This window comes from Herpailurus yagouaroundi, unplaced genomic scaffold, assembly GCF_014898765.1.
Source record: "Herpailurus yagouaroundi ecotype Mexico unplaced genomic scaffold, PumYag 162, whole genome shotgun sequence".
Lineage (NCBI taxonomy): Eukaryota > Metazoa > Chordata > Mammalia > Carnivora > Felidae > Herpailurus > Herpailurus yagouaroundi.
The window spans coordinates 12,610,382-12,630,293 of record NW_024412403.1 but is presented as its reverse complement, the minus strand read 5'-3'; the positions used below and the strand labels follow the sequence as shown (position 1 = coordinate 12,630,293).

General features: G+C 41.9%; 1 protein-coding gene across 10 annotated transcripts in view; it reads right to left on the bottom strand.

Annotated features, from left to right (window-relative positions):
* SYNJ1 (synaptojanin 1) overlaps positions 1 to 19,680 on the bottom strand; it is a 91,148-nt gene extending 71,468 nt beyond the window's left edge. For 9 of the 10 annotated variants that reach the window (XM_040484029.1, XM_040484032.1, XM_040484031.1 and 6 more), the window contains exons 1-2: positions 19,563 to 19,660; positions 18,360 to 18,505 (exon numbers count right to left, since the gene is read on the bottom strand). In XM_040484029.1, the coding sequence (XP_040339963.1) occupies positions 18,360 to 18,483 (124 nt within the window). In that variant the 5' untranslated portion in view covers positions 18,484 to 18,505; positions 19,563 to 19,660. Of the gene's footprint in view, positions 1 to 18,359; positions 18,506 to 19,562 lie in introns of all 10 variants that reach the window. The other variant, XM_040484036.1, reaches the window with a different exon arrangement.
* Positions 19,681 to 19,912: the final 232 nt, after the last annotated feature.

The following is a 19,912-nucleotide window of genomic DNA, read 5'->3' as shown; positions in this document are numbered from 1 at the left end:
TCCTGCTCCTCCCCTACATGCATGTGCATTCTTTCTCTCTCTCTCTCAAAAAATAAATGAACTTGGGGCGCCTGGGTGGCGCAGTCGGTTAAGCGTCCGACTTCAGCCAGGTCACGATCTCGCACTCCATGAGTTCGAGCCCCGCGTCGGGCTCTGGGCTGATGGCTCAGAGCCTGGAGCCTGTTTCTGATTCTGTGTCTCCCTCTCTCTCTGCCCCTCCCCCGTTCATGCTCTGTCTCTCTCTGTCCCAAAAATAAATAAACGTTGAAAAAAAAAATAAAAAAAAAATAATAAAAAAAAATAAATGAACTTAAAAAAATGTTCCCTCTTCTAATAATGCAGAATAATTATCTTATCATGAACTATACTCCAAATATATGAATATATCATGTTGCTCAGGCTCCATGAAGACCCAACTATTAAACTGTCATCTCATTCAAACATTCCAACAAACGTCAGGCTGCTTATTTACACTTTTATATTATATTCTAAGACTCAGGAAACAGGACAGACACACACACACACACACACACATACAATTTAGTCTAAAGTATCTATTAGATAAAAGTATGCTAAAGGAAAGGAAAGCTAATGGAAAGAGTAGATATCACTTTCCTGCCCAGGAATTTCTTGCTTTCTCCTCAATATTAAATGAAATTTTAAAATAATTTTTAGAGTGATGAATGATGTTTCAGCCAAGGTATCTGTATACTGTCTGTCATGACTATGACATCTAACACTGGGAGAGGTATTTTGCATGCATTATTCAATTTTCGCAACGCCCCGTGAGCAAAATTACTACTATTTCCATTTGACATATGAGGAAACAGGCTTAGAGAGGTTATCAATTTGTTACTAACTTGTCTAAGCTTAAATAGCCAGAGTCACAGAACGCAGCTTCATGAGGGGAGGGATTTGGTTCCGTTCACTACACTAAACCCCAGCAGCCTAGCTCAGTGCCTGGCACTCAGGAGTTCAAAGATTTTATGCTCAATGAATCTGTGGATGAAATTTTAAAGTCATATGTGTTTTTAAATCCAGACATTTCCAATTTGCTAAGAGAAAACAGTGTTTTCTTCCTTTATGTAAGGTACTGTAGATGTTTTCCTCTTCTTCCATATATACTTTGAGGACGGGGGCAGAATTGAAGGAGGTATTTCGTAGGCTGTCAGAGCCTAGGCTGACTATGAACAACGGCGCTGTGCATGGATACGAAGCCAGAGGCAGGGAGAGAGGGCATCCACTTGAGGGGAAGGACAGCCTGTGATAAGATAAGTCTGGGTGGGGCGAGGAGGGTGGTGTCCACCCAGAGGTGTTGGGAGTGGCCTGGTATGGTAGGATGAGCTTGAGCAGGGTGGGGAGGGCAGGGTGCCCTGAGGGAACCCAGGGGCAGGGTGTTGTGGGCTGAGGAGGCCACCCGCGTGGTGGCGGAGGCTGCAGCGGCAACAGGACAGTGGCTGATGGTCAGGATAATGGGAGCCAGGGTCCCCACCGTCAGAGAACGAGAGTGCCAATATGGGAAGACAAAAAACCAGAATGGGCACGGCAGCGCTGACTGAAATTGAAGTTACCACTGTGAACTCATAGTTTTCTAGACAGACAGACATGGATATAAATGGGTGTTATACAACCATCAATACCCACACATAGTTAACTGCATATTCCCCTTAGCTCCATCCAAACAGGGCCTGAGATCAGCAGTACCCCAACCGCAATGGCCATGCCCAGCACCGAGATCTTGCTTTCTAATACCATTTTCCACTGTAAGGACTCCTTAGAGAAATGGCTGATTCCAGGGCAAGGGCAGGGACAAGATGAGCCTGGAACATATTCTGTGCAGAAAGGGAGTACTCAAAAACTGATGGAGACATGGCACAAAAATGCAAAGCCAGCTCGAAGGGACCTCTACTAGAGAAATCTGGAACAACTTGAGCATTGAAACAAATGACAAGAGTAACAGATTAAAGTTAAAGTGTGATGAGTAATGGCGATGTTTACATACTCACAAAGCACCTTATCTCGGAACACTTGTTAACAAGAAAAAGGAGTCTGCCAGAGAGCACCTTAAACAAATAAGCAGCGTGCTCACCAGCAGTACTGGGACAAGTCAAAACTGTGTGCACCTTGACAGGGTACGGTGAAAAGAACACAGCAGCACATGCGTAACATTCCTGCCAACATACATGACCTGAATCTGAGCAAGAGGAACCATCAGACAAACCCAAAGTGAGGCCCAGTCCGCACAACAGCCGGCCTTCGTCTTCAGAAGTTTTAAGGTCATACACATCAAAGACTGAGGAACTTTCCCAGATTTAAAGAGACTGAAGAGGCATGACAACCAATAAAATGACAGATCTGAACTGGATCCTTTTGCTATAAGAGTCGTTGTTGGGACAACTGGTGAACTTGAATGGAGTCTGAGAATTAGAAAGAAGTACGATGTTAACTTTTTTTTTGTTATATTGTAGTTACGAAGGAGCAAGTCTTAGCTATTCTAGGAAATAAGTAATGGTATTTGTGGGTGATGGGATGTCATGTCAACAACTTATTCTCGATAATTAAGAGAAAGTTCTTTACACTGAACTTCAGCTTTTCTGTGTTTCTGACATTGTTTCAAGATTAAAAAAAATAAATGTAACCATTAAAAATAAACTTATAAAATACACATGCATATTCCTAAATTAAGAGGCTTTTCTCTCTACACAGCACAAAGATAAACTCTTATAGCACCATGTTATACCCTGACCATACACTTTTTAACAGGGAAAATTTTCCCTCATTTTATGAAACCCCATGAAATATAGAGAAATACATGAGGTAAGAGGGAGAGACTTAAATTATTACCTTATTTCTCTGCTAATTTTTAATTCTAGAAAACAACTTGAGAATCTTCCACTAGAAGGGATTATTTAAAATAAAAAAGCCGTACTACTTTCAAATAATGCGTATGATCTTTAGATAAAACACGGAATTTACAAATAGTTTACTCATTCATCCCCGTCTTTCCTTTTCCCTAACGCTCTCCCCTTGCAGCCCACACCGCAGTCAAAACGAATAAAAAATGAATAATGGGTGACTCCTTGTATGCTCCACACTCTTTTCCCTCTTCCCCTTTGTTCACAGTGTTCTTTCCATCTGGAACACCCCTGAGTCATCTTTGCATTTCCAAACATTCCCCATCCGTCAATACCTAACTAAAATGCCTCTTCCTTCCTAAAGCTTTCCCCGATCGTGCTGGAAGTAAATCTTTTTTCTCATTATTTCATAGTGCATTCACTTGTGTACTCACAGCCACAGAAATGATCTCATTTCTTTTCATCTCAACAAATTACCAACCTAACCAGAGATGCCGAACGCTGCAACTGTTAAGTATGCGTCTCATAGACAAAAACAAATTGACAGGTTGCAGCACAAAAGGGAATGTTTTGTTAGTTTTAAAATTATACATAAAAAGACAGACATTTAACCTTACCATCAGTAGCATCTGAATGCTCTGGACGTTTATGGTGGCATGAGGGTGGGAGTGGGGAGGTGGGGAAGACAGGCATCGTTAACTGATTTCTTTTTCTTTTTAAGTTTGTTGATTTTATTTTGAGAGAGAGAGACAGACAGACAGACAGACAAGGAGGGAGAGAATCCCAGGCAGGTCCTGTGCTGTCAGTGCAGAGCCCAACGTGGGGCTCTATCTCAAGACTGTGAGACCATGGCCTGAGCCGAAATCAAGAGTCATAGATGCTTAACCGACTGAGCCACCAAGGCGCCCCATGATTTCTAGCCAGGGTGTATTTTTTCTAATTTTTTTTTTGAGTTTATTTATTTTTGAGAGAAAGAGAGAGAGACAGAGTGCAAGCGGGGGAGGGGCAGAGAGAAGGGGAGACACAGTATCCCGAAGTAGCTCCAGGCTCTGAGCTGTCAGCACAGAGCCCGACATGAGGCTCGAACTCACAAACAGCGAGATCACGACCTGAGCTGAAGTTGGACGCCCAACCGACTGAGCCACCCAGACGCCCTACGATTTCTAAACACGGTTTAACCTAGTGGAGTTTATTAAGGATGCATGGAGAGCCCTGAGGAAAACAGAGTGAAAGAATGAGAGGAAATGGAAGTTCAGGGGAGACGTTGATAACAGGAGTCCAGGTTACTCCTTGCTGGTGCCGTCTTTCAACGTATCCACTGTGCTTTCAATGAGGGGAACAGACTGCTCTGTGGTTTTCTTTTCTCTCTCCTGTTCATGTTGATGTTGTTAAGCAAACAAGATGCTAGGAAAATGAACCTTTCTTTTTACAAGTTACCGATTTTTAGCCACCCATCAAGGCCTTTAAAAAGTTCAGCTCAGGTAAGGAGGCCTGCACCCCTTTAGCTCATCTGTCAAACGTGTAAAGTAAGGCAAAGCCTGACTCCGGAAGTTAACTGCTATTCACACCTCAGGGGTCGATAGTACCTAACTCCCTCAACAGCTTATTTTAAAGAGAAAAACTCTTCTTCCCTGTCACATTCGACACTACTTTTCGCTTGTGCCTTCAATTTTTTCTTAATTTTCCATCTAATGTGAACATCATTTTCTGGGAACACAGAGCTATCTTAGGCATAAATCTATAATTGTATTTTTAAACATATCCATATGTCAGTCGAGCCCAATGCGGGGCTGGAACTTACAAACCACGAGATCATGACCTGAGCTGAAGTCTGATGCTTAACAGACTGAGACACCCAGGTGCCCCTATTTTTTAAGTTTTTTAATGTTTACTTATTTTCAGAGAGAGAGAGAGAGAGAGAGAGAGAGAGAGAGAGAAGGCGGGAGAGGGGTTTAAGAGAGAGGGAGAGAGAGAATCCCAAGCAGGCTCTGCACTGTCAGTGCAGAGGCGGAAAAGGGGCTTGAACTCACAAACCATGAGATCATGACTTGAGCCAAAACCAGGAGTCGGATGCTTAGCCGACTGAGCCACCCAGGCACCCCTCTCTGATTCTAATCCTAGTGAATATGTGAATATGAATAAGGTCACAGAATAGAATTTAAAGCAAAATAAAATACATACCATAAACATGTATTCTCATGAAAATATTTAAGGATGAAATGACATGATATCCAGGATTTACTTCAAAATAAATGGGGAGGGGGAAATAGTGGATAGGGATATAGATAAACACAAGCGGCCATGCCATAATCATTGAGGCTGGGTGACAAATACATGAGAGTCAATGACACCATTCTCCCTTCTTTGATGTACAGTTGATACTTCCCAAAATAAAATGATAAAAAAAAAGTTTATCCTGACAACATTCTTTGGCATACTGGATAAGTTCAGAAAGAAGAGAAAACAAGATAACTCTGGGCTGTCAGTGACAGCAGAAGCTACTGGAATTCTAAGTAATTTGAGAGGTACTTTCTCCAACTACCCTAGACCAGAGGTAGATCAGTCAAAAGTTCAATGGGCATTTAGACTTTTATAACTTGAAAGGAGGCAGTAAATCCTACTGTCTTTAGAATGGCCCCATAGTCCACTCTAAGGCCATCATAAGATCATCAAATGACAAATATACAACAAATTGGAAAAGAAGACTTGACAATTCCAGAATGGAGACCCCGGGAAGGGTATAAGTATTGCTGTACTCCGTCATAAATGTTGACCTTATGTTCATCCTAGATAACTTAGCTTTAACATCCTACTCTGTTGAAAACGGCCTTGGAAAATAATAAGCTTGCCTTTGCTCATCACAGAAGAGGTTAAGAACTATTTAAACCTACATTAAGCCACGAGGTAGTGATACGCAACAACGCCACTCAGACACCTTAACTCATTCGTTATTTTGCCTCGCAGCACGCTTTCAAAGTTCTTTCCACTGAACGCCTTCCGGACTGAAAGCAGCCTAACCTACGTTCCCTACTGAAGCCACAGGAAAGTAATGAAAATAGAAGCTGTAGAGATGATCTATTTATAGACTACAGAAAACACTCAAGGGTGTAAATCCATCAATTGTTCCCTATCAAAATTTAACATACCAACTGTCCTCGCTCACATTACTTGGCACCCTCTTTTGCCAGGGTGACTTACTCTCGTAGCACTGTATCATATGTTGTAACTGGCATTATTCAGCATTATTCGTATTACACCCTCCCTTCTCGCATTAGGATTTCAGGCACGTAATGAAGCATTGGATCAGACTATCGAAAGTCAGATGAAGACATAATCATACACCGGTATCTTGATTTTCATGAGTTGCAACTTTTTGAAACAGGGGCTTCTTCAACAGAGAATAATTGTTGTGCGGTGATCACTTCTCCAGCTCAACAGAAAAACAAAATTAACTTATTACCTAAGATCACCAGATAACTTCACAGTCATTTGTTTTAAACTGAAATGGTACTCTGGGGATTAAATTTAAATGTAAATTTCTCTAACTTCTGATAATGACAATACTACAAACCAAATAAATAAGCTACCTAATGAAGGGCCCGCTACCCAATGTTAACATTCCGCTGTGGCTCAAACCTTTCAGATGGGCAACAGACGGTCTTTCTTCAGCTGATACAGAAGACCAAAATAAGGAAAGTCATTAAGAATGTGAAAACAAGATTACAAGTTAGTCCGCTCTTTCTAGAATCACAATTTGCTTGTGGTTGCACGCACTGCAGTTTGCGGTCAGCTCATTTGCATACAGGTAGCACTCTGGTGGAGAACCAGAGGGCCTCTCTCTAGTCAGAGGATCCTGGAGATCGCGCAAACCAAGCTACTCATTTTCAGAAGAAAAAAGCTCGAGTTTAGTTGATTCATCCAAGGTCACAGAACTACCTGGCAGAAAAGCCACTTTCCATTTTATAAGACATAAGTAAAAAGAAGTTATTGTAAAAGGAAAAGGTTCTCTTTGTATAATTAAAATATTAAAACTCCAGCTGAAAAACATTAAACTATCCAAATTAATGTTGTGTCTACACTACAAATCCCCATCTCGGCAACATCTCAAGACGATAACAACCTTTCACTAATTCACGTAACAAGTATTTCCTGAATGCTGACTATGTACCAGGACCCTGGCAAAGTTCTACAGGAAAAAAAGTCACTGCCCTAACACCTTCTATGAGGAAGACAGCCATTATGTGATCATACAAATGCAAACTCATAAATGACACTGAATACTGTCATGGAATTCTGACAGACTACAACGGGAGGACCTAACTGAAAATTGTTGGGGGGAGAGCGGCGGTTACGATAGGCTCGCCTGCAGAAGGAGTGGAGGTAAAAATGCTCCAAGCAACATACTCTGTGACCCAGCAATTCCATTCATAAAAATACATCCAACAGAGATGTGTACATATATGCACCAAAAGACATGGATAAGGATGTTCATCCCGCTGTCATTCATAACAGAAAAAACTAGAAATAAATGTCAACAGAATACTGGAATATTCACACCAGGGAATACTACCGAGTAGTGAAAACTGCCGCAGGCTACAACAGGGATGATCTCCTGTACAGAACACTGAAAGAAGTCGGACCCAACAGAATACATATTGAGTGATTCCATTTATGTTAGGTTAAAAACCAGATAAAGTGAATCTATGATGTAAGAAGTCAGGTAGTGATTATCTTTGCAAATCACGGTAGAGATAATAATGGGGAAGAATGTGAGGGAATCTTCTGGAGAGCTAGTAATGTTGATTGCTCAACCTGGTAGTGTTAACATAGATATGTTTACTCTGTAATAATTCATCAAGTCGTACATTTATGATTTATGTATTTTTCTACATGCATGAATAAATTTAGTTTTTAAAATAAATATTGAGCAACCTATCAAAATAACACCAGCATTTTTCACAGAGCTAGAACAAACAATCCTAAAATTTGCAGAGAACCAGAAAAGACCCTGAATAGCCAAAGCATCTTGAAAAAGAAAACCAAAGCAGGAGGCATCACAATCCCAGCCTTCAAGCTGTGTTACAAAGCTGTAATCATCAAGACAGTATGGTACTGGCATAAAAACAGACACTCAGATCAATGGAACAGAAGAGGGAACCCAGAAACGGACCCACAAACGTATGGCCAACTTATCTTTGACAAAGCAGATAAGAATATCCAGTGGAAAAAAACACAGTCTTTCAGCAAATGGTGTTGGAAAAACTGGACAGTGAGATGCAGAAGAATGAACCTGGACCACTTTCTTATACCATACGCAAAAATAAACTCAAAATGGATGAAAGACCTAAACGTAAGACAGGAAGCCATCAAAATCCTTGAGGAGAAAGCAGGCAACAACCTCTTTGACTTTGGACACAGCAACTTCTTACACAACACATCTCTGGAGGCAAGGGAAACAAAAGCAAAAATGAGCTATTGGGACCTCATCAAGCTAAAAAGCTTCTACATAGTGAAGGAAACAATCAGCAAAACTAAAAAGGCAACCGACAGAATAGGAAGAGATATTTGCAAATGACACATCAGATACAGGGTTAGTATCCAAAATCTATAAAGAATTTATCAAACTCAAAACCCAAAAACACAAATAATACAGGGAAGAAATGGGCAAGAGACATGAATAGACACTTCTCCAAAGAAGACACCCAGATGGCCAACAGACACATGAAAAAATGCTCAACATCACTCATCATCAGGGGAAGACAAATCAAAACCACAATGGGCTATCATCTCACACCTGTCAGAATGACTAACATTAACAACTCAGGCAACAACACATGTTGGCGAGGATGCAGAAAAAGAGGATCTCTTTTACACTGCCGGTAGGAATGCCAACTGGTGCAGCCACTCTGGAAAACAGTATGGAGGTTCCTCAAAAAATTAAAAATAGAACTACTCTATGGCCCAGCAATTGCACTACTAGGTATTTATCCAAGGGATACAGGTGTGCTGTTTCGAACAGGCACATGCACCCCAATGTTCATAGCAGCACTGTCAACAATAGCCCAAGTATGGAAAGCGCCCAAATGTCCATCGATGGATGGATGAATGGATAAAGAAGATGTGGTATATATATACAATGGGGTATTACTCGGCAATCAAAAAGAATGAAATCTTGCCATTTGCAACTACAAAGATGGAACTGGGGGCATTATGCTAAGCGAAATTAGTCAGAGAAAGGCAAATATATGACTTCACTCATATGAGGACTTTAAGAGACAAAACAGATGAACATAAGGAAGGGAAGCAAAAATAATATAAAAACAGGGAGGGGGACAAAACAGAAGAGACTAATATAGAGAACAAACTGAGGGTTGTTGGAGGAGTTGTGGGAGGGGGATGGGCTAAATGGGTAAGGGGCATTAAGGAATATCTACTCCTGAAATCATGGCTGTACTATATGCTAACTAACCTGGATATAAATTAAAAAATAAATTATTTAAAAAAAAAGAAAAAGAAGAGTATTTTGTTTTCTCTCTTCTTTACTGATTGAGTTATCTCAAAATCATTCAGGAATTTAAAGGGCATATCTTTCAACCTAAACTAAGAGTGTCCAACTGACAAGAAGAGTTAATCCCTCTCCCCAAATGCCAAATTTATTCACAATGTGACTAGTTTAGTGCCTGTGAAACGTACTCCAATGTGAACACATTGCTTACATTATGTGACATAACAGGAGGAACTACATGGCTTACCCTTGCAAAATCCATTTTAATAGAAAAAGATAACACCCAAATTCTTATTTACAAATATTAAAAACTCAAGCAGATATAAACTGTTACCAATATAAGTATGATATGCAATCTTTAAAGCTGTACTTCTTGGCGCTCTAATTACAAGGCTAACCCCAAATGCACTAATCAACCCTACTCCTTGTTTCTTTCAAAATTACAGTTTAAACGTAAGTGATAAAATTTCACTAATTCAAACTTTACCACCTCAGAATGGTTGAAAATGTTGGCACCGATTGCAAAGAAAAGCTGTATTATACCACTGGTTTTGAGCAATTTGTTTATATATTTGGGTGTAGTCGGCTTCATGTTTCTTCTGCTTGGGGCTCATTTAGCTTCTTGGATCTGTGGATTTATACTTTTCATCAAATTTGGAAAATTATCAGCTGTTATTTCTTCATATATTTTTCTGCTTCAGCCCCTTCTTTTTAGGTTTCCAATTATACACATACATTGCCCATATGAACTTGTTCCCCAACCTACTGATGGCTCTGTAGTCTAGTCTTTTCTGTGTTTGATATTAAGTAGTTTCTATTATTTGGTCTTCAAATTCAGCAGTCATTTATTATGCAGTGTCTAATCTATTAATCCCCATCAGTGTATTTTTTTTTCATTTCAGATAATGCTATTTTCATTTCTATAAATTTAATTTGGGCCTTTCACATTTCTCATGTCTCTCCTTAACATGTTTATTCTTTGCTTCTTGGACATATGGAGTATATTTATAATAGCTGTTATAATGTCCTTGTTTATTGATTTTAACAACTGTTTCTACAGATTGACTTTTCTCCTCATTATGAGGACATTTTCCTAGTTCTTTGTATATATGGTCATTTTTTTAGTTAAAAAAATTTTTTTACTGTTTCTTTATTTTTGAGAGACAGAGCAAGAGTGAGAGCAGGGGGAGGGGCAGAGAGCGAGGGAGTCACAGAAACCTAAGCAGGCTCCAGGCTCTGAGCTGCCATCACAGAGCCCGATGAAGGACTCTAACTCACGAACTACCAGTCGGATGCTCAACTGACTGAGCGACCTGGGTGTCCCTGCATGTACGGCAATTTTTAATTGAATGCTAGACATCGTAAATTTTACAGAGTTGAATCCTGGGTATATATTTTGAATTCCTGTATTCTTAAACTTTGTTCTGTTCTAGGATACAGGGAAAGGTTTTGGAAATTAAGTTATTTAAGTAGGAAACAATCTGATCCCTTTGGGTCTTGGTTTTAAGCTTTGTCGGATAGGACCACAGAGGCCTTTAGTCTAGGGCTACTTGGCCCCACTACTGAAGCAATATACCCTTCTGAGTATTCAACCCAATTCCCAGAGTACTACAATATTTCCCCGTTCTGGCTGTTCACAACTGAACTCTTCCCGGCCCTGTGTGAGGTCCAGGAACTTTTCTTCCTGCTCCTTTTTGGTAGTTCTTTCCTTGCCTTGGGTAGTTTCCTCCCACGCCGGCGCTGCAAATCAGCCGAAATCTCAAGTGGAACCCTGTGCACATTTCTGAAACTCTGTGTAGCCACCTCCTGTTTGGTACTCAGTCCTGAGCATTCCCACTGCCTTGGCTTGCACAAATTCCCTATTCTGTCTCCTCAAATCAGGGAGACTGCCAGGCTTTCTTGGGGTGCATCTCCCTGCTACTATAGCCCAGAACACTCAAGGCAGTAAGCTAGAGTGATCAGTTAGAGCGATCGTCAGGCTCACCTTCTTTGTTTCCCTGCCCTCAAGTACCAGGGTCTCATGCTGCCTATTGTTCAATGTCTGAAAATTCTTTCTTTCTTTTATTCATTTTGTTGTTGTTACCTAAGGTGAGAGGGTAAATCCAGCTCCTGTTACACCATCGTGGTCAGAAGCGAAAAGCCTGATATAGTCTTGGGCTAATTATATTTTATGAGACAAGTCAGAATACCTGGTGGGCCTGAAATTATATAATAAAATCACATAATGGAGTTTTACTGTTCAACGAGGGAGACACTGTGCTTTGCCTTTTATTTTCTCTCAGCAAAGTTAAGTGGTAGAGAAAGGAAAGCACTTAGTAACTACTGGTTTGGCCCAACATTAAGAAGTAATCCTATTATCTGGCCCAGGATGGAAAAGTTAGGTTAAAGTGAGGTTTTGTTTGTTTGTTTATTTGTTTTAAGCATAGATATTTAAGTTGCTATTTACTTTCTCTTCTACCAAATAGGAACATTCCCAAAATTACTTACAAAAAGAAAATAAATTTTTGCAACCCTGACACAAAGTGATACATAACAAGTCTAAATTTCACCATTCTGGGCAGAAGTCAACTATAAAAAGCCACTTCCTCCCTCAACTTAAATTTTTCTTAAAAAGAGGTAAGATACTGCAACTTATCTAAAGGGCAATCATGCTGACAGCCAGCCTTTGGCAATTATAAAGAACAAAACAAAAACAAAACAACAACTATGCAGGCCGCCTGTCATCACCACCTACTACACTCGTCGTCCAAAATTTTAAAGCCTAACATTTAACTTGGCTCAGCAAAGCAACTTTGTATTTTTAATGACCCAACTCTAAATCAAGTTTCCTCTCTAATACATCAATAGTTTGTGGGCAAAAGCACAGCAAGTTTAACACTTCCCTCATTAGATAATGCTATCAATTTCACTTAACTTTAAAGTCTTCTAATGGCACTCCCTTGTTTTTGCCCTTCACCCCCCAACCCCCAAAATACTACCCACCACCCTCGCAACAACGCAAATAACAATTAAAGTGAAAAAATCAAATGGTAAGATTGTGTCGTTGGACCAGTTATTTTACCTCTCCAAGCCTCAGTTTCCACATCCGTGAAATGGGAGATAAAAGCACAAGCCACGGAATTAAATGAAATAAAGGATGTCTAACACCACATCTCCTAAACCGTATGCTGACATGCTCTAGGACGCTTCAACAAACTCGCGTAAGAGCTGCAGGATATTTTAAATTGAAAGAAACACAGAGGTCCTCAACAGCTGTTGCACTGCCCAAACTATTAGCTTGAGGTAGTTCAGAGTATTAACAGTGGAGTGGGTACTTCCTTTGATAAGGTCCTATCTCTGTAAGGCTGGGTTTTCGGTAGTTGCTGCCGATAAAAAGCAAGTACGGCAGAAGCAGAACGGAAAAGGGGGTGGAGCTGCCCAATCTGAGTCTGAGACGTGAAAAGCTGTTCAATGCTCAACAGCACATGCATATCCCATTAGTAAATAACTGGTTATTTAGGAGGGAAAGAAATTATTTCCAATTTACTTGCGTTATTTTTCAAATAGGTACCAGAGTTCTCAGGACAGAACTATTTGACATTTGGACCTAATTATTTAATAAACAGAACTGTGGCCTAGGGTGCTGTGAAAAACTTAATGAGACACCACAAAACAATAAAGTGTAGGAACCTCTGGCTTGATGTTGTGACTGGGAGAGGAAGCTTCCAATAAATAGCAACTATTATTTCATTATAATCGCTCCTTTAGCGCACGCAGTTTTACAGAAAAGGCAGTGTAATCCACATTCAGTGACAAAGATTTCCAGAATATTGTCCTATAGTTTTATGGTTCATAGTTCCATGATAAAAGAAAAAAAAGTAGGTAAATGAAGAAACTCAGATGGACAAGCTGGGGTAAAACCAGGTCCAGCATATAGGGATACAGCCTTGCTGTCTAGGAAGCACGTGATTTGAGTCCATCAGGATTCAAAAGGACTTGGAAAGCCTGAAAATCATCTTACCAGCAGGCAGATAAAAGCAATGAATCCTTACTTCTATCCTGGCATTTACTGAAAGAGCAAAAGCTCTAATATTAAGAGTCAGGAATTTATCTCACCACCTTACATCCCATCTTCTCAACAGGTGATCCAGAACTTCATTTCCCGTGTGCTGGCCTCCTCTGCATTTCTTTCTTAGGACTCAATTATGACCGTAAAGTATTTACCTCTGCTGAAGCACGAGATGGGTTGAAAAACAACGAGATAGTTCGTGAGTTCAGAGCAGAGCATGTTAGCAGTCAGACCGGCGACCTGCGGCAGTCCTGCTGTGTAACTAGACAGAAGAGGGAAACGGAACCTGACACGAAACTGGTAGATATCCCTCTTTAATCTCTTGCTGAATTAATTCCCGAGGAAACATGTGTTATGACTTGCTGACCATCACACTTGCTGCTTACACTGGTCCAGACACAGAATACTAGTCACGGAGAATCTACTTCCTACACTCAACCACTGCCCCTCAGACATCAAATTTTAGCTTAATTAAGCAGCTTTCTGGACTGATAACTTCTGTATGTCTTTTCTATCAGCAGTTCAGTCAAACACCAATTCTTTAAAAGATTAAAAAAAAAATCAATTTTATAGAAAAAAGGTACCATACTTTCAAACTTTTGTGAACTCTGCAAGCTAGCTTAGGTTAATCTCCTCCTCACCCCGCCCCACCCCCCACGGCACTACTTTAGCCACTTATTCTGTAACTGTGAGTGAAACACTGTACCAAGCAGTAGGGGTACAAAGATTACCAAGACATGGGTTTTTCCCTTACAGAGTAGAGTATCCAGACATGGAAGTTCCACATAATCTTAAAGCACTACATTAAAAGGGCTATGGGAGCATTAGCACTACGGTTCAGGCTGAACGTTTCAAGAAAACTACTTCTTAATATATATATTTATATTATACAACTAGTTATTATAATATTGATATCAATAGGAAATAATAGCATTAACATTCTGGCCACCTGGTTACTTCGGATAAAATGTGCAAGCTAAAAAGTTATCCCATAATCTAGCACAGAAATATAAACTACGACTCTAAAGCCTACGTAAACTATGCTCAGAATAATCATCCCAACCTGATCACATCAGAATCTCTAGGGGGCTGGAGCCCAGGGAACCAGTATTTATGACCCCTCGCCAGGTGATTAAATATGCAAACAGGGCTGAAAACCACTGGTTCACTGATTAAGTCAGAGCATCATGACCGATTTAAGTTTTAAAGCCTAGCAACATAAAGACAGAGTCCTGAGGCTGGATTAGTGGACATTCAGGCCCTACAAAGATCCATGATCTGAAACTGTTTTTACTGTGTTTTCACTGGCACCTTAGTTTTTGATCTGCGCTAATAATATGAAATGGAAGGTTTCATGTTGGGTATCTCATGGCATTTCTGGCATAAGCCAAGACAACGAAGTGATTGTCAATCCTCAATGATACGTACTGCCTAAGATGTCTAAATTTTTAAACTTTACTCTTTAAAGCCAGGACAACTAGAGCCTGGAGAAATCATAAACTTTTGCTACATGAGGGAGGCCCGCAAGGGTCACTTTTACCACCTGCTTTTAGAAAGAGCACCTGCATACAAGCATGTGGAGAACCACAAGCCAGCGCATAAAAAGGGTTTATCCTGTGATACGGACTGAGTTCTAGAGAAATGACGAAAAGGAAGAGACAAGAACGAGATGGAGTGGGCGGGTGGCGCAGATTCTCAGGAAGGAAGATTGGAGCGAGAGAATGACAGGCTTCGAGTGCAAAGGTAGAGAGAAGCATTCCAGGGAAGAGGGTGTAGCAGGAACAACATGATGAAGGGTAGAACAAGCACAGTACTTTGGGAAAGCACTGTGGCAACAGAAGAGTCTCCCCTGAAAGGAGATCCACACCCAGGCTGGACACACAGGGTGGGGCCAAGTTATGGAAGGACAGGTTGAGGACTCAAACCTAATCTTCTTGAAAAATGGGGTTACACTTTGGTTTAATACCGAATGTGATTTTGGAAGATTCTTCTTGCAGATTAATAAGCAGACTGCACTGAGATTCAAGGGGCTGGGACTGCTAAAGAGAAAAAGAACAACTCAGTATCTTCCAAATGCAGTTCCCTGGATACATCAGGCATTTCAGAAATGTGAGATTTTAAAAACGAGCACTCTACAGCACAACATGCACCTTGGTATTGCTCCAAACTGAATGTCAAATTAATTTTACAAGTCAAAGGATATACTAAAAGGTCTGTCAGCTCTTAACATTAAATATTTCAAGCTATTACTCTAAAGTCTACTGTAGGAAAGCTAATAACAGATCTAATAAATTATATATCATTTATGCTACTTTTATCAGGAAAGGCAACATTCAAACTCATTTTCCCTCTAAAAGAATTGCTTATATAGTCTAAATCTAATGAAAAGAAATACAATCAATAAAAGTTAAGACAATATTCTTAATATTCTTTTCCTTAAAATGTTAATGCCAAAATGCACGGTTTAGGAAGTTTGCTTTTTCTTAACCATTCTTTGGCATAAAAGCTGCTGGAGGTTTGGATGAATGATTACCCTTTGGTTTCCTAACTGAGAATAAAAGCAATAATCCTAGTAACTATGGGTAGTGCATCCTGTGTAGCTGAAAACTCAACTCCCTATTATCACCAGTAACCATAACTGAAGAAACATTTAAATTTTAGACAAAATAGGGGCGCCTAAGTGGCTCGGTTGGTTAATACCTGACTGTTGATTTTGGCTCAGGTCATGATCTCACAGTTTGTGAGTTTGAGCCCCATGTGGGGCTGTGTTGACAGGGAGCCTCCTTAGAATTCTCTCTCTCTCTCTCTCTCTCTCTCTCACCCCGCCCCTCCCCTGCTCACGCTCTATCTCTCAAAACTAAATAAACATACATTTTTTTAATGTTTATTTAGTTTTGAGAGAGAGAGAGATAGAGCGTGAGCAGGGAAGGGGCAGAGAGAGGGAGACACAGAATCCGAAACAGGCTCCAGGTTCCAAGCTGTCAGCACAGAGCCTGAGGCGGGGCTCGAACTCACGAACCCTGAGATCATGACCTGAGCCAAAGTTGGATGCTTACCCGACTGAGCCACCCTGGTTCCCCATAAATAAACATTTTTAAAAAATAAAAAATAAGTAAATTTAGACAAATTAGAAAATCAGGTGACATCACCAAAAAAAACACCACATACAAACAGTTGAGAAATAGTTCAAGACAAAACCAAACCATTTTCCCCCAGATATTTTAAATTAAGAATTCATCAGTATAAAGAACTATATTTGTTGTCTGAAAAAAAAGGCTATGCCAATTAATACTATAGCAAGTTATATATCAGTTTATTTAAATATAAAAAACAGTTAGAAGGAATTAAGTCCATACTAAGTATAACCCATCTTAAGACTTGTTTTCTTAGAACACAAATAGCTCTATCCTGCTCACTCAAACCATGTTACTATATGTACCAAAAATATATACACTTCTCATACATTATACTTTGCTCAGCCTTTTCTTTCTTTTTTTTCCTTTTAATTTTTTTTAACGTTTATTTATTTTTGAGACAGAGAGAGACAGAGCATGAACGGGGGAGGGGCAGAGAGAGAGGGAGACACAGAGTCGGAAGCAGGCTCCAGGCTCTGAGCCATCAGCCTAGAGCCGGATGCGGGGCTCGAACTCCCGGACCGCGAGATCGTGACCTGAGTTGAATTCGAACGCTTAACCGACTGAGCCACCCAGGCGCCCCACTCAGCCTTTTCTTTATGTTACTACCCTTTCTTCCAATCAAGATAAAATTTACTACTTTAGAGTTTTAAGATCAGGTTAACATTTTAACAGGTTAATACTCTGTATGCAAAATGCAGGGTCTTATGTATGCTGCTCACTTACTGAATCTGAAGAAAGTTTCAAAGTTTAAAATATTTAGGGACTTTTTTTTTAAGCATGACTTTCAAACGCTATTTTTAATTTATAAAAATATGACCAGTAGCTAAACTAATGCTAACAAAGCAAAAATATGACAAAGAAACAAGTAGTTACCACTAGAAGGACTTTAAAAACAGAATCACATTTCTAGTAACCCCAACCTGGCGTTCTCTGCCAAAATCTCAGATTAAGAAAGAAAATTAATATTCAAATTAGTCTTTTTATTTTTAATTTCATCCATTTGCCCAGAAAATAAGCCAGACCACACTAATCTACTATTTTTCTTGTGGGGCAGTAGTCCTTTTATCAAAATAATTTTTTAAAAGAACATGAAATCAATCACATTATCTCACATGAAATTCTAGAAGTTTACAATTCTCTCAATAAAAACGTAAGGGCCTCACCAAAGATACTCCAAAAACATTAGATAAACACTCTTGGAATTCATTACTATAACTGATATACAAGAAATCCTGTTCATTACAGGGGCGCCTGGGTGGCTCAGTCGGTTAAGTGTGGGACTTCAGCTCAGGTCACCATCTCGTGGTCCCTGAGTTCAAGCCCCCCATAGGGCTCACTGCTGTCAGCCTGTCAGCGCAGAGCCTGCTTTGGATCCTCTGCCCCTCCCTCCCCCCCCCCCAGAAAAAAGAAATCCTGCTCATTACAGTAAAAATGTCAAGCAAGCCTATACAGGGTGACGTGATGTGATGTGATACGAACTGTGACAATATTTCTTTGGAAAGAAAGATTTACTTTTAGGAGGAGGCAAAGAATCCAAGGAAGCAAAAACCTGTGCCCAAACTTGCACTTCGCCCCCGACCCCCAATAGAAACCTGCGAGGGTGGGCGAGGGGGGGTGGGGGGGGGAGGGGGCGGAAAAAAAAGAAAATGAAAGTTTAAAATAAGGTTTAATGAAAAGAAATAACGGCATACTCCGCTCCACCAAATACAGCGAAGGGGCTGTCAGGGTCATCTCTAAAAAAATGGTTCAATCTGAATAATTTCAAATCAAAACAGAGGCATACTGATCAGTTGGGCTAATGACAGATGACTCACAAAGCACAGCTACGGCCCCAGACTCGAACATGAGACATTCTTCCTTATGCCTGGTTTCCACGATGAGACTGAAAGGTGGAGGATCCAGTTTGTGATAGATCCGAAATCCTTTGCTGAACGCCATTCTCCTTTCTTCAGAGGCAGCCCTGTGAAAACCAAGCAAAGCAAATGAAGCTAACGTTTCCTTCTGCAGCAAGGACTGCAAGGCATCCAGAAGTCCCTCCCTGCCAGGTTTTGATGGGGGGGGGGGGGTGGAAAAAAAAACAAAACAAAACAAACGGAGCTCAAGGGAGCGAATGGTTTATTCCAAAAGACAAGCCGTCACTTAATTTTACCAAAAAGCCAGAGGAAAAGCTACCAATTCTCACGGCAAGGCAACAACACAAGGCTTAATTACACTCTAAGTCCACGAACGGTTTGGTTAAGATGAGTTTCCGTTTACTTTGTGTTTACCAAAAGGAAAGATTTTGAGCGTATTTCGTTCGGAGTGGTTTATCAGCTTCCTGCTTCAGGATTTGTCACTACGTTGAAAGGGAACCGATTCGGAAACTTCAAGCCGTCCCTTTGCGGGGGAAGGAGAGGAGGTGGGAGGGAAGGTTAACGAGGCCGGTTCAAAGCTCCTTAGGGGGCAGGAGGAGGGAAAGGATTATCCGACACGACACGACTGGCTCTCCCGGGGGCGGCAGCGAAGGGCAAGGGAAGCGGCACAGGTTACCGCCACCTCCCGCCCGGCCGCAGGCCACCGCCGGCTGGGGAGACAGCAGGCGGAAGCCCGTAAATATGAATGGCCACCCGGGAAGAGTCACGACTCGGGACACGGACCCGACCGGGGATCCTCGGGGATCCCGGGCAGACGACCGCCCGGGAAAGCAGCTCCGTCCCAGGGGGGCGAAGCCGCCGAGCCGCCCGATCCCTTTATGCGCCAGCAGAGACGACCCGGCGCCCAGACCGACTAGGTTCCTCTCCCGCGGGCAGGCTGACAGCCGCTGTCACCACAGCCCCCGGCCCGACGCAGCGCCCCGCACAACCTGTAGTCTGCTCACAACCTCGCCCGCCCTCCCGAGCCTGGGCTGCCCGCGGTCGCCCCTCACCGTTCCCGCCCGGGCTGCGGCGGGGGAGGCTGACCAGGAAGCGTCCGCCCGCACGCCCGGCTGCCGGTGGGTCTGGCCGCGGCCGCTCCCCGCCCCCCGCCGGCTCTCTCACCTCTTTCTCCGGCTCCTCCTCCTCCTTCTCCCGCAGCCGCCGCCGCCACAGCCGCCGGAATCGTCACTTCCGCTCCAGCAGGCCTCTCTTCCGCATTGCGCCGCGGCCGGGGGCGGAAGGCCCGCCCCTCGGGGAAAAGGCGGGGCGTCAGAAGGGAGGCTCCGCCCACTCCGGACCTCCCTGCGAGTCCGAAACGGTGGGCCGCCTGCTTCCTCCACGCGCAGTGACCTTCGCCTCAGGCGGCCTGCCGCCGGGGCCGCAGCTGCAGGTCACTGGGGATATGGGGACGAGGGGGATCGGCCTCCCTAGCCCCCTCGCGGGGGCTTTTCAGAACTTACCAACCCTCCCCG